The 13,473-nt window shown below is 48.8% G+C and overlaps 3 protein-coding genes across 3 annotated transcripts; 2 read left to right on the top strand and 1 right to left on the bottom strand.

Moving 5' to 3' along the window:
- Positions 1 to 3,508: 3,508 nt before the first annotated feature.
- Positions 3,509 to 4,576, top strand: TGAM01_v208657 (hypothetical protein; the record flags this gene model as incomplete). The annotated part of the gene is made up of 2 exons (XM_018806529.1): positions 3,509 to 3,704; positions 3,846 to 4,576. 2 exons carry the CDS (start codon positions 3,509 to 3,511, stop codon positions 4,574 to 4,576), a joined length of 927 nt encoding a protein of 308 aa, XP_018660356.1.
- Positions 4,577 to 5,261: 685 nt separating this feature from the next.
- Positions 5,262 to 11,328, bottom strand: TGAM01_v208658 (activating signal cointegrator 1 complex subunit 3; the record flags this gene model as incomplete). Its single annotated transcript, XM_018806528.2, has 3 exons — positions 5,262 to 7,375; positions 7,434 to 10,365; positions 10,426 to 11,328. 3 exons carry the CDS (start codon positions 11,326 to 11,328, stop codon positions 5,262 to 5,264), a joined length of 5,949 nt encoding a protein of 1,982 aa, XP_018660355.1.
- Positions 11,329 to 11,957: 629 nt separating this feature from the next.
- TGAM01_v208659 (synaptobrevin) lies at positions 11,958 to 12,892 on the top strand (the record flags this gene model as incomplete). The annotated part of the gene is made up of 4 exons (XM_018806527.1): positions 11,958 to 11,978; positions 12,087 to 12,169; positions 12,264 to 12,346; positions 12,456 to 12,892. 4 exons carry the CDS (start codon positions 11,958 to 11,960, stop codon positions 12,890 to 12,892), a joined length of 624 nt encoding a protein of 207 aa, XP_018660354.1.
- Between the last annotated feature and the right edge of the window lie 581 nt (positions 12,893 to 13,473).

Below are 13,473 nucleotides of genomic sequence, written 5' to 3' on the forward strand. Positions count from 1 at the left end.
GCGTCGACAAACAGCAATAATGGCTCCTCTTTGCTGGGTGGAAGATCATCTTGAAGACTTCTGGAAGCAGGGAGTGTTTAGGCGTGAAGCCTTGGACTTTGGGCTTTTACTTCTACGATATCTAAAAGATACAGAGGCGGGAACAGGTAAGCTAATCATTCAGCACTGTTAATGCAATTAAATTTCTCTGTGACAATAGTTAGCATATAAGTTACCATAGACTAAACTAACCAACTGAGGACTTTAATAGCGAATAATCTTATTCAAACTCTCTACTCTTATGAATCCTTTCTCAGGAAGGATAATCATTCCGCACGATGCCATTTCTACAATCGCGTCAGATTTATTGAGATATCAATGTATCACAAACAAAACTTCATGGGGATATTCAACAATCGCCGTCTTACTGTATCCCGAATTTGGACAAAGATGGGGTCTCAAATATGCCTGAGAGTCAACCAGTGCAGATGTTCCCGCACTCCTCCCCCTCCTCCCCGTCAGTTTTATTTTTACGGCTAGTTTAGTTCTTTTCAACCTCGTCACATTTCCAGTAACAGTCACATTCTGCCTTCTTTGACCTTTTAGTGCCTCCAGTCATTGAGATTGTTCTCCCGGCTTTCTTGCGTTGTGTTTGTGTATCCCGTTTTCGTGCTCCCTCACACACGCGAAGCTTGAAAACAGATGGAACCTCGTGAGAAAAGCACGAGGCGCGAATATGAATGGCAAGAGGATGGTGGAATTGCTGCACTCTGATCTTGGAAACCGTTTCTATTCAAGGCACGTTCGGTTCGGCGTTAGTCAAAGGAGCTGCCTTCAATGGTATTTTCTAGGCAGTAAATGTACGCATGTGGGCTTTCATCCGAACTAATTAATGCTTCTAAAACATTGACATGCCTAATCTGCTAAATAAAGAAGAGTGTCAGGGCGCGGTACCACAACAAGAGTGATAGAGGACCAAATGGGGCTGATGCGATATTGTTGGATAGTAGGCAGTTAGGTCTTATGAAAGAACTATATATATCTCTGCCCGTTTTGAATTCCTGGGAGCCTTTGTTCCTTGATGTGTCCTTTCCTTGTTCCAACCAGATTCTAATCAGTTGCAGTCCAGCTTCTTTGACATCTGACAAACAACTAGAGTCTGGCATCGGGGTATCACAAAAGAGTGATTGAGTATCAAGTGGAGCCAATGCGATCTTATTAACGGATAGTAGCTAGCTCCTATAAGATGACTATATTTACCTCTGCCCTTCTGTTAACAGGTCAGGGCTCTTGCTCTCTTATATATCTATTCTTTGTAGCGAATAGGCTCTAATAGGTATCAACCCAGCTTCTTTGTCATTCAACAAAGAGCTAGATTCTAGCATGCTCACTTGAGCACGCGCTTGGTCAATACTTACAGATGTGTATCAAGACTTGTCATGTATTTATATCAAGCTATTCCCTGCCCTGCAATGACTCTGATTCCTGACAACTCCAAGCATTCTAATCTTCCTCTAGAACACGCATTTCAACTTCAGTATTCCGTCGCTCATCTTTACCGTCGAGTAACAGCAACAATGAGTCAAGATAACGACACTCCAAAAGACTGTCTTGATGTCGCCTACCGGTTCGACGGAGCATTTCAACTGGAAGCGTATAAGTTTGGGAAATTCTTCATACCGTTTCTGAAGGATGAGTCGACCGATACCAGTCAGTAAATCATTGACCCACTGCTGAGACAAGGAATATTTCTGTTGTTTCGACTGACTTGGAGACGTTTTAGTTGATAAGTTCATCGTCATGCTAAAAGACTATGACTTTTATTGGGATACCAAAGAAAGCAAACCAGAGAGCGTTTACCAACGTCGCCTCGAGTATATTCTACTCTTTTCGGAAGCCAAAAATTGTTCAGAGTTTTTACGAGATACACAAGAGGTTGTATACGCACTTTCCGAAGAGTTGAAGGCTCATTTCGATCGTACCTAGGTACGGCGAGCGGGGTTGACAGCCAGTAGTTGGCTGTAAGAGTTAGATAAGAATGTGATGAAGGTGCAAACTTGTTACACTCGGAATTGGAAGATACATGTAGTTGCCTTACGAGACAATTTTGGCTCGTTGTTGGTGGGAAAAAGCTGCTTTGTATATTTTCATGTATAGGCCATCAAAAAATTGTTTAGCTGTGTATTTGGAGGAGTATGCAATAGAATTTTCCTTGTGTTAATTACATCTTTTTTACAGCCTGTAAGGGTCAATTTTCAGCCCAGCTTTCTCTCTTTCTTCTCTTCATCTAGTCAGTCAAACCGAATATACATCATCGTCCTTTCACAGTCCTATTTCATTCTTTCATCTCTGACTAGATGCTAAAATTAATTGCTCGTGTATCAGTATCCGTTCGTCAGATGCTGAAGAAATGTATGCAAATCTTCGCTATGCTTCTCGTCATTATCCGGCAACAGCAAGTAAATATGCTCTCATCTGTCTCCATCGCCTGATCTCTGCAGCATCATCACGCAAGCCTCGCTCACGTCTTTATTGCACGCACCTACATTCACCTCCTTCTTCAACAGTCAGATGACCGGAATCTGCACCATTTGCTGCTGCATTTCCTTAGCCGGGCACATGCACCTCATCCACGTGCAGCTAGCAATTCGGATCTTAGCAAACCATAAAGTGCTTCCAGCTGGCGATTCGCTACCCGCAACGCCCTTTCAGCGCACGTCAGCGCTATTGCCGGCGCTATGCCCCCCGCCACGGTCCCGCCACGGGCACCTGTCCGGGCATCGCTACAGCATCGATCGAATCAGGTCCAGCGCTCCACCTCCATCGCGCACCTCCACGATGGCACCCGCTGCCGCAGTTGCCATTCGTCACGCATGTGCGTCCAGCCCCGGCGATGATGCGACTGCATCGAGACTTATCTCTTATCTATTTCTCCTCTCACCACCGCCTTCGCTTATGTACTTGCACCTCCTCCATCAACAACAACGAGGATCGAATCTCCATACCATCACAGAGAGGAATTTCTTCTTCTCTCTGCTTTTCTTCTACCATCTCGCCAGGGTAACAGCTGAAGAGAAGAGGGGCTGCCAACTCTATCCTCCAGCGCCACCAAACTCGTCGTTAGCCTACTAGGCTCCCATGGAAGATTGAACGCGCCCATCCAATCCTCTTCCTCTTCATCTGCCGTCTTCACCTACGATGCCATCGCATCGTCCCTCAGATCCTCGCCAACACCGTCTCCGAGTCCGCTGACGCGACCGACAATGCAATAAGAAGCATCTTTTGTCGACCCACCCGCGCGCGAACACTTCCGTTGCCTGTTGCTCCTCTAGACCCGAGACCTAATCATAAGCCTTAAGCCTGCCTCCTCGCTTTGTCGATCGCTTTCTTCTCGGTCAAATCTCACCTTTGGCCACCCTCTTTCTTCTTCTACTTCTTCTTTTTACTCCTACTAATTTCATAATTTCTTCTTCTTCTTCTTCTTTCTCCTCTTGTCCCTTGTCTGTAAAAATACTGCAGTACATCCACCATGTCGTCCTCTCTCGAGGCCAAGATTGTCGTCCTTGGCGCCCAAAACGTGGGCAAGACATCCCTTGTGATGCGGTACTGCAAAGGCTCTTTCAACCCGGCTCAGATCACGTCCACCGTGGGCGCCAGTTTCCTGACCAAGCGCGTGGTCGACAATGACTCCGACACTGTTGTGCGCCTCCAGATCTGGGACACGGGTATGTGCATGCCTTAGACCGATTTGCCCTGCGCCCTTATCTTCCGTGTCTTTTTGTTCAGTCTTGTACTATGACTCCCCTCCATGCTCGTAAATCACGTAATTCTGCATAGCCGTTTTCATGCTGACTTCTCTTCTGCAGCCGGCCAAGAGCGCTTCCGCTCCATATCCCGCCTGTATTATCGCGGGGCCAACGCTTGCATCCTCTGCTACAGCATCACCGATGCCCAATCCTTTACCGACATGGGCGAGTGGCTGACCGAGCTGCGCCGCAATCTGCCAGCAGATGTCGTGCTGCACGTCGTCGGCACAAAAGCCGACATTGTTGCCCGCGACCCGTCTCTTCGCCAGGTTCCCTTTGAACGCTGCATCGCTTACGTAGCCGAAAACTTGGCCCCCGGCCTCGGTGGCACGCCACCGCCGACCGCCACGCCTCTCAACGGACAATCCTATCTCTCTTCGGCCGGCATCGAACCCCGGAGCCCAAGCTCCAAGCGGAGTTCCGGCTTCTGGGGCCAAGAGATTGGCTGGGACGCCTGTCATGAGATCAGCGCTGAGAGTGGCGAAGGCGTCGAGGAGGTGTTCCGCGTTGTTGCCAGGAAGCTCGTGGAGCAGAATCGCAAGATGCAGCAGGCACTTTTACAAGCAACGGCCACCCCCAATACACCAGGGTTTGAATCTGGTATGGACGGAGGATACTTTGATGCTAGCAATGGCAGGGGGAGTTTTCGCATCGGGCGAGATAGGAGGAGCTGGCTATTCCCCCCTGGGTTCTCGCCCGCCGTGACCATTGATAGAGCTGGGTCAACTCAAGACCAGCATGACCAAATGGCTGAGAGCCGGCAAAAACAGCGACAGAGCAGCTGTTGCTAAATCTTGTGTTTGCTTTTCGAAGGCGTTTTCGTCAACACTTGGTTCCCCTGTCACAACTACGCTTCGCTATACCGGCTTTTACCTTGAAAAACGGCTTTTTGTTGTGGCTCGGCCTTACTGATGCTCTTTAATTCTCTTTCTCTTCTCATACATCTCGAGCGAGGTGGTTTCTTCTTCTGATTGGTTGATTCATTTCATCTGTAACTTTTTAGAGGCGGGTTGGCGTTCAGGATACTTTGTGCGGACGGGCTGGAAAAGATCAAAGGACGTACTTGGAGGGAAAGAATATTTTGGGTCCAGCTGTTTTTTTCGCCCTGTACGATGTTTTTACTTATTTGTTTGCTTATTATACAGAGATATTGGAAGAGAGCTCTCACGAGACATGGTTTGTAACTTTACATAACGGCGCATGGAATATACGGATAATGGATATTGGCATTTTTGCGTTTTTCGCCTGAGCAGTTTGTTTCCAATCCAGACGGGTATATGATGTGCGTGTATTGATCACTTTGAATGTGTACGTTTTTCTGGCGCACAATCCATTGTTGATATCTTATACGTAGTAGCCTTCCTTAAATCTTTAGTGCACTGTACAACAAGACTGTATCTAGACTGTATCTAAAGACACTCTTCGTTCAGAGTGGCCTAAACATAGTTACCCTAGATTGAAAATCTACACATTCACTTATGATGATGATCCTCCTGCCACCACCGTCTTGGCCTGGTTCTTCTTGTCCAAATCATCATCTGCTGCCGGTGGGGCTGGGATATCCACACCCATCACCCTATGCTCCAAGCCAACATAGCCATCGCTCACGACAATGATATCCAGCTTACGAGCTTCCCTAGCCTTGGGCTCCGGAAGCTTGAGCACCGTTCGTGCAGTAGGACGTGAGCCCTGACCGAGCGACTTCTTTCCTCCCGAGTTGTTGCCGCTCGTAGATAGACCAGCCCAGCCGACGCGCTTCACGGCAATGACCTCGTCCTTGGCTGAGTCGGCGATGATGACGAACCAGCCTTCTGTTTGAGGCTTGTGGAATTTAGGCGCCCAGATGCGTGCTTCGCGCTCGACGAGGGGGTTGAGACGCTTGATGTTGACTGTTAGGGAGAGCGTTGTGATCTCGTCGACGGAGACGGAGATGTTGGGGAGCATGGACACCGCGCGCTTGAAGCGTGGCTGAACACCAGATGGGACGCGAAGCTTCTTAGCAAACGCGTTGATCTGGTCTTGAGAGAATGTGCTGATTTTCGCGAGCGTTGTCTCGTCTTTTGTCGACTCGGGTTCTACTCCGGGGAGGATTGACGCCGGCGAGTCGGTGGGCCATCGCGCACACTTGATGCTCTGCATAAGCTTCATCATCTGGAGACAGCTCGACAGGTAGCCCATCTCGGTGATGACGTCGATGGAGGCCTGGATAATACGGATGGCCTGGTCAAGCACACTGGTCTGGTCGCCGACGTAGTCCGTCACGGGCAGCTCGATGCGCGACATGAAGGCTTGCAGCAGCAAGAAGGACTTGACGTGCGGATCCCACATGGGCAGGTTGAACGAATTGCCAGGGAAGGGAAGGTTCTGCGAGAGCACATCGTTGACTAGATCTTCGTTGTGGCGGACAGGGAGCTCGTCGTATTCTGTGGCGTGGCACATCCACGATAGAACGTTGAGGAAGCTTGCGTTGGGTTTGACGTTGTGGACGAGATGTCGGATGGTCTTGTGGGATAGATAGTAGTAACTCATAATCTTTCCGAGAGGGGTAGGGTCGACGTCGCCGTTGGGGAAACTCTCAACACATTTAGAATCTTCGAGCTCTCCAAGGGATTTCTCGACCATGTCAATCATGTATTCGTTGGCTTGCATCTGAGCAGCAATACTGCTGTGCTCTTCTGCAGAAATCTCCAGTCCATAATAGGACGGGTTCTTGTGAAGTCTTCTGAAGAAGAATGTCCAGGTCAAGTAATCCAACGCGTCTTGTTTGTTCATGATTGTCTCGGCAGAGATCTCGGCACAAATATGGTTGTCCAAAACTTTGTGCAGCGAAGATTCTACAGGGAAGCCAGTATGCAAAAAGTGCTTGTAAAAGTCCTTCTTTGCATCCTGCGTGAAGATACGGGCAACGCCAGAGTTATCAAACTGAGGTCGTCCAGCTCGTCCCAGCATCTGCAAGACATCTGTGAGATCCATGTCCTTGTAGCCGCTCGTTTTTGCGTCGTAAAATTGTGTGCCCTTGACGACAACCAGGTGCGCTGGCAAGTTAACACCCCAAGCAAGGGTACTGGTCGCAACCAATATCTGAATCTTATTGTTCAGGAAAAGCTCCTCGGCAATCTGTCTGTCAGACTCAACAAGACCTGCGTGATGAAGGCCAATACCAAAGTTGATAGCTTCTTTAAGAGCGTCATCCTTGACACGGGACAGGTTGAGCTGCAAATCCTCCTCGTCCATTCGCAGGAAGCGTCGCGGGTTGTCCTCCATACCACAGTAATTGATCAGATCTTTAGCAGTAAGGCGAGTTTGTCGACGTGATGCCACAAACACGATAACAGGCTTTTCAGGACTGTGATTCTTGATGGCCAAAAAGGTCGGCCGGTTCATAGACTGCATCAGTGGGCAGAAACCTCGAATTTCTGGGAACCCATCGATGTAAAGCTCCAGAGGAACGGGACGGACGGAGTGCCTAAAGTTGAAGAGGCCTTCCTTGACACCAAGCCAGTTGGCCAAGTCAGTAGCGTTGGCACAGGCTGTTGACATACCCAACAATCGGACTTTGTTCTTTAGCGATGATGAGATGTAGTTCATTCCTGACATGTTATTTAGCAACCTGCAATCATTCTTGAGCTTATGATAGGGAACACTTACGAGAAACGATAATCTCCAAAATTGGTCCACGATCTCCGGCCAATAGATGGATCTCGTCGATAATCACCAAACTGACCTGCCTGACGTAACCTCTGGTCTGCCATGAACGAGAGATACCATCCCACTTTTCGGGAGTTGTGATAATGATATCTGCATCCTTGATAGTCCTCGTGTCTGGAGTATTGTCACCTGTCAACTCGACCAATTTGAGTCCCAGAGGTTTGGCAAGCCGGTTCCCCCAATCAATAACTCGCTCACGCACCAGAGCTTTCATGGGAGCAATATACACGACTTTGGATTTTGGTCGTTCCCGGAATGCCCACCACATGGCGAGTTCAGCAGCAACAGTCTTTCCACTTCCCGTTGGGGAACCTAGAAGAACATTTGCAGGAGTATGATACAGAGTATGGAAAATTTGAGTCTGCATAGGATTGAAGAAGCTAAATCGCTTAGCATAGAGCTCTTCCAATCCAGGATTTTTGAGAGCGGTGATTGGCAGAGGTTGCAAATTGAGCAAATCCGTATATACGCTTTCTGTATCAGGACGGATAAGATGCTGGAAAGATACAGGAGTGACAGTCTCTGACCCAAGCCATCTGTCAGAGATTGCGCGGACGTAAATCTGAGTTGGCAACGGATCTGAGAGAGGGATCGTAAAATTCAGTTCGTGCTCATCATGAAGCTTTCTCCTATTAAGAATAAAGTATTCATGATGGTAAATTTCTGAGGTCTCCGAATTCTCAACCCAGATGTAGAAAGATTCCGAGGTTCCATGGATATGGTCTTTCCAGAGGAACTCAGGAATCACATAAAGCTTAATGCGCAACACATCTCGGTTCAGGGGCGCAATCTCGGCTTCCACATGAACCATTGGGAAATTGTTGAGTATCTTGGCAATATTCTTGCCAGCGCTCTGGTTATGCACTAAGCTCCCCAGCTCTGCTGGCTCCATCTCCTTCATTGTGTCAATCGTCAGGTTTTCCTTAGAGTCGAGCTGATTGAGCACGGGCTTGGTAAGCTCGAATTGATGAAGGGGGTGCTGGAACGGCCAGATTCTCTTTTCTATCGACTTGGATAGAGTGAGAAGAACCAAACACTGATGGCCCCATCTGCGATTAAGAGCGAGCATAAACAATGCCCTACAGATACGACCCGACTGCTGCGCAACGTAGTTCATGTCGTTGGAAAGAGCAAAATCATCAGGCTGGATTTTGGAAATATACGATTGCAAGAGAATGTTTGTCTTTGCTTGGGGCGTATCGATGCCTTTATCGACATCGCAAGGAACAATATCCTTGAACGAGGTTAGCTCCTTCGCCTCATTATCTCTTGACTGGATATTGTCAAACTCTCCACTCATACTGATCATCTTCAAGACATCAGCTTCGGTGGCTTGAGGGTGCATCATCGTGTTGAACACTTGGATACTTGTATGGAGGATATAATACTGGCTGGCAATACGGCCAATGTCCTTGCTGCGAAGTTCTTCGGTATTTTCGTTGAAGATGATCATCTGAGACTGCTGAAGAGTTCGTGCGGCCTGTATCGCCAGCTGGCGGCGTCGTTGAACCAGATTCGGATCATCACGTATTTCCGCCCACTCAATGCCATATGTCATTGGGCTCCTCTGCATTCGCACAAACAGATAGGAGTATCCTATCCATTGCACGGCTTCAGGGATAGACGTTACAGTGCCCAGAGCGATTTCAGCATTGAGATTGTCAACTAGTTTGGTCGAAAATTTGGATTCAATGGGCTGCTGTTCTGTGATGGCCGACAAGTAATGAGGAAGCTTGTCGTGAGTGGTACAGATCATACCGATACCCGTGTCCTCAAACTGGGGACGACCAGCACGACCAAAGATTTGAAGCACATCAAGAATGCTGAGATCGATAAATTTACCTTCCTGAGCGCTGTAAACCTGAGTGCCCTTGATGACTACCGCAGCAGCGGGCAAGTTGACACCCCATGCGAGCGTCGCAGTACAGCAAAGAACTTTGAGGACGCCATCGGCGAAGAGCCTCTCCATGAGATTTCTGTCAGCTCTTGCCATACCGGCATGATGAACACCGATACCCTTGGAAAGCAGGTCGCGAATATCCTTGGATTTGGACTGGTTCATATCCCTAGATGCCTGTCCAAAGTGAGGATGCCCTGTTGGGTCGAAAAGGTCAACGCAAAACTGCTCAATCGCTTTCTGATGAAGCATTCTTGCAGTCACCATGGTATCTCGACGAGAGTGGACAAAGACCATGACTTGATGATCCCGCTGTAACATCTCTTTGACTTTATCAAAAGCAACATTGTCCAAGTTCTCTTTGGATTGCTTGGATCCAGCCTTTCCTTTGACACCAATAAAGTGTTGCTCCAGTGGAACAGGACGAAACGAAGCATCAAAGTAGAACAAGCCGGCGTACTTGTTGACTTTCAAGAAATCAGCAACGTCGACATAATTAGGCAATGTGGCACTCAAGCCAACGATTCGAATGAGCGACTGAGTACTCTCTACCTGTCTCTCGGTTCGAGCCACCAGGGATTCCAGCACGGCTCCACGTTCATCATGAAGCATGTGGACTTCATCGATAATGAGAAGCCTCACCTTTTGCACCAGCTCCGTATCGCCAGTTCCCTTTCTTGTAACAACATCCCACTTTTCAGGGGTCGTGACAATGATTTGGGTTTGGACAATCTCTGCTTTGGTGAGCTGCATATCACCAGTGTATTCTCGGCACTTGATGCCCAGCCACGCGAGACGCTTGCCCAGCTTCTCGGTAACTTCGGCTGCCAAGGCTTTCATAGGTGCTACATAGACGATTTTGAAGTCGTCTGTATTGACGGCAAATTCAGTTGCCTCAGGGTTCTCAATGGGATTTGGCTCCACGTGTTGGCCAATGGTGTGAAGGATAGTGAGCATAGCTGCGTCAGTTTTACCCTAATACAGCGATGAGCATTGATTGATATGGAGAGTGTGTTATACGTGTTATAGACTTACCGCACCAGTTGGAGCACAAATCAACATGTTTTCGCTTGTTTTGTATCCGACTGGGTAAACCAGACTCTGCATTCGGTTAAGAGACTTGTACCCCTTGAACGTGTTACGGCAAAGTCCGTCCAAGTCTGAAATCTTGACGAGCTTCTCTCCGGGGCCCGGCACTCCCTTCTTTCCAGCAGGTACAGAGTACTCTTCGTATTTCTCAAACTGGAGACGCTCACTGCCAACCGGCAAGCCATACTTCTTACCAGAAGAGCTCAATGTGTTTCCTGCATTGTACGCTCTATAGACGTGAGGATACTGAGGCTCCTTGGCGAAACTGGGTGCCAAGGCTGCATTCTTGTGCTGATAATCTCGCGCACGAAGAGCCTCGTCTCTTTCGGCTTTGGTCAATAGCCGTCGTCCTTTGGTGTCTGGCGCATCGTGAAAATCGGCTGCAGACGCAACAACTTCATCCTTGTGACTAAGCAGCTCAATGATGAAGTCCAAGTCGTCAAAGCCGACCAGGTCAGTCAGATGCTGCTGTAGCTCGTCTTCAGGCTGGCCAGAGGACAGTACATTGACCAGCTGAGTTTGAAAAACATCAGGGGCCATGCCATTCTTGGCCGCGATGGAGGCACATTTGGTAGCCAGCCACTCGAGCCCAAAGCCGCTTGTGACTGCACCAGATCCTTCATCGGCAAAGTCGCTGCTGTAGTACTCATACTCGTCCTCGTCCGAGATGAAGTCCCAGACGTCGTGGCCGCTAGTCGTCGAAGAGTAGCCGCCAAAGTCATCATCGTCCAGATCGGCATCTGCCTTGGCATCGTTCTGAGGGAGCTTGAGTTTAGCAAGGGCCGCCTGCATGGCCTCGAATTGCTGCCTCCACTCGGACTCTGCGTTGATCAGGTCGGTCGACGCCATGGCTTCGTTTAGATCCTAATCTCTTCAATAATCGTGAAACAAGCAACAAAGATTCGCGTGAGTGCAGAGAAGAAACGATCAAAGAGCAAGTAGTCTAACGCTCTCGATTTCGAATTCAGAGCTGCACCTCAACCTCTTATCAAATTTCACAGTCCCAAGTCCAGATGACGCATCGTCAACCAAAGATCAACTCATATCAGTCACACACCGCCCGCCCCGCCAACGGGGGCGCAAAAAGTCCCCACTAATCCGCCTGAAGGCACCCACTTCGCAGCAACTCAGCGCCTGAATCTTGGCTCTAGAGAGCTGGACTTAGCGGGGTCCTGCTGCGGTAGGGAAGCGCCTAAAATCCGTGGGGCGGGCGATGGGCCGCATCCCTGTGGAATGCAGAGGCACAGGCATTTTCAACTCCACGCGCCCCAACTTGAAACTCCGACTTGTGAAACACCTTTCCTTGAACATTCGATTTGCAGCCCTTCGCCGCCTCTTTGCTGTTCGACAAGGCCTCCTTTCGACTCTCCAACTACGACTCGTGCGATCGCATAGACGAATTCTCTGCTTCCTGACATTTTCGGACTCCAGACGAGGAACAAAATCCAGATCGCACCAACCTCAACCTCTCGCCCAACATGAAGCTTCACTACATCGGCGTACGTCCCATCGATTTGCTCGACCATACCTCCTGCCGCCCTTCACCGAATACTATGTTTTCGAGCCGCCTATGGACGCTCAACTAATATGGCCCTCTTTCGAGATAGATTATCCGCAACGACTCCCAGCCCGCTCACGAGATCGTCGCAGAGAAGGAGCTGAGCGCCTACTCGCGCTTCACACGCAGCAAGTTCGTCTCCCTTCGCCCACCGCACGCGAAATCCTTCGACGACGCTTTCTCTTAACAACATCCGTTCACGAGTTAACTCCTCTCTGTCTTATAGCTATGGCGAGTTCATGTCCCTTTTCGCAAAGACCGTCGCCGAGCGCACTCGACCCGCCCAACGACAAGACGTTGAAGAGCAAGGTACGAATTCAAAACCGCCCCTTTTCTCCCTTGTTCAGATTCAAGGGAGATAAAAAAGCATCACGATCTTTGCAGGCCAGGAGACTCACTCACGATTTTCCTCCACCAGACTACACCTTCCACGCCTACGGCCGCACCGAGGGCATCTGCGGCATCATCATTTCCGACCACCAATACCCCGCCCTGGTCGCCCATCAGCTCCTCAGCAAGGTCGTCGACGAGTTCCTCTCAAAGCACCCGCGCTCCTCATGGGCCCAGGGCGACGTCACCCTGCCCTTCCCCGAGCTGACGGACTACCTCGCCAAGTACCAGGACCCCCAGCAGGCCGACAGCATCATGAAGATCCAGAAGGAGCTGGACGAGACCAAGATTGTGCTGCACAAGACGATTGAGAGCGTGCTGCAGCGAGGAGAGAAGATTGACGACTTGGTGGCCAAGAGCGATGGGCTGAGCGCTCAGAGCAAAATGTTTTACCGTATGGCTGCCTATCCCTTGAGCTCTCTTGTTTCTCTCTATTTTGCTTTCGTCTATCAAGTTGGTGACTAACGTATTCCAAACAGAGCAAGCAAAGAAGCAAAATTCTTGCTGTGTGTTGATGTAATTAGGGGAGCGTTTTATTTGGCGTTGCAATGGGGTCGTAATTTTCAGCAACAAATGGGCTGTCTTGTTTTCAAAGATTGGTTATTATGAAAGACACACACTCGCACACACATATATACTAATACGTAAATCTTGGGGGGGAAGACGATCAAACGAGTTTCACCCATGATTTTATTATACACATATTTTCAAACACACAGACAAAAAAACACATGTTTCAAAGAAGGAGAAAAGAATATCAATGATGTAGTTTCATGAAATTCTGCCATAGACTGTCCGATACAATCGTTACAAGCCTACATTTCGCTTTATATTTTTTTATTTATCCGCCATCAAAGCAGGCCCTCGGGGCTGTGCAACTAATGATGATAAATGATGAAGAGAACCTAAAAGAGAATTCGGGATTGCCTGGTATGATTGAAGAAAAAAGATGACACATAGAAAGGAAATGGATGGGGGCGTGTGAGTGTATAAAAGAAATACACGCCCGGTGGCTCGTAAAAGGAATAGTAAGAAGAAGAAAAAAT

The sequence above is a fragment of the Trichoderma gamsii genome (assembly GCF_001481775.2).
Source record: "Trichoderma gamsii strain T6085 chromosome Unknown Scaffold_38.2, whole genome shotgun sequence".
In the NCBI taxonomy this organism is placed as follows: domain Eukaryota; kingdom Fungi; phylum Ascomycota; class Sordariomycetes; order Hypocreales; family Hypocreaceae; genus Trichoderma; species Trichoderma gamsii.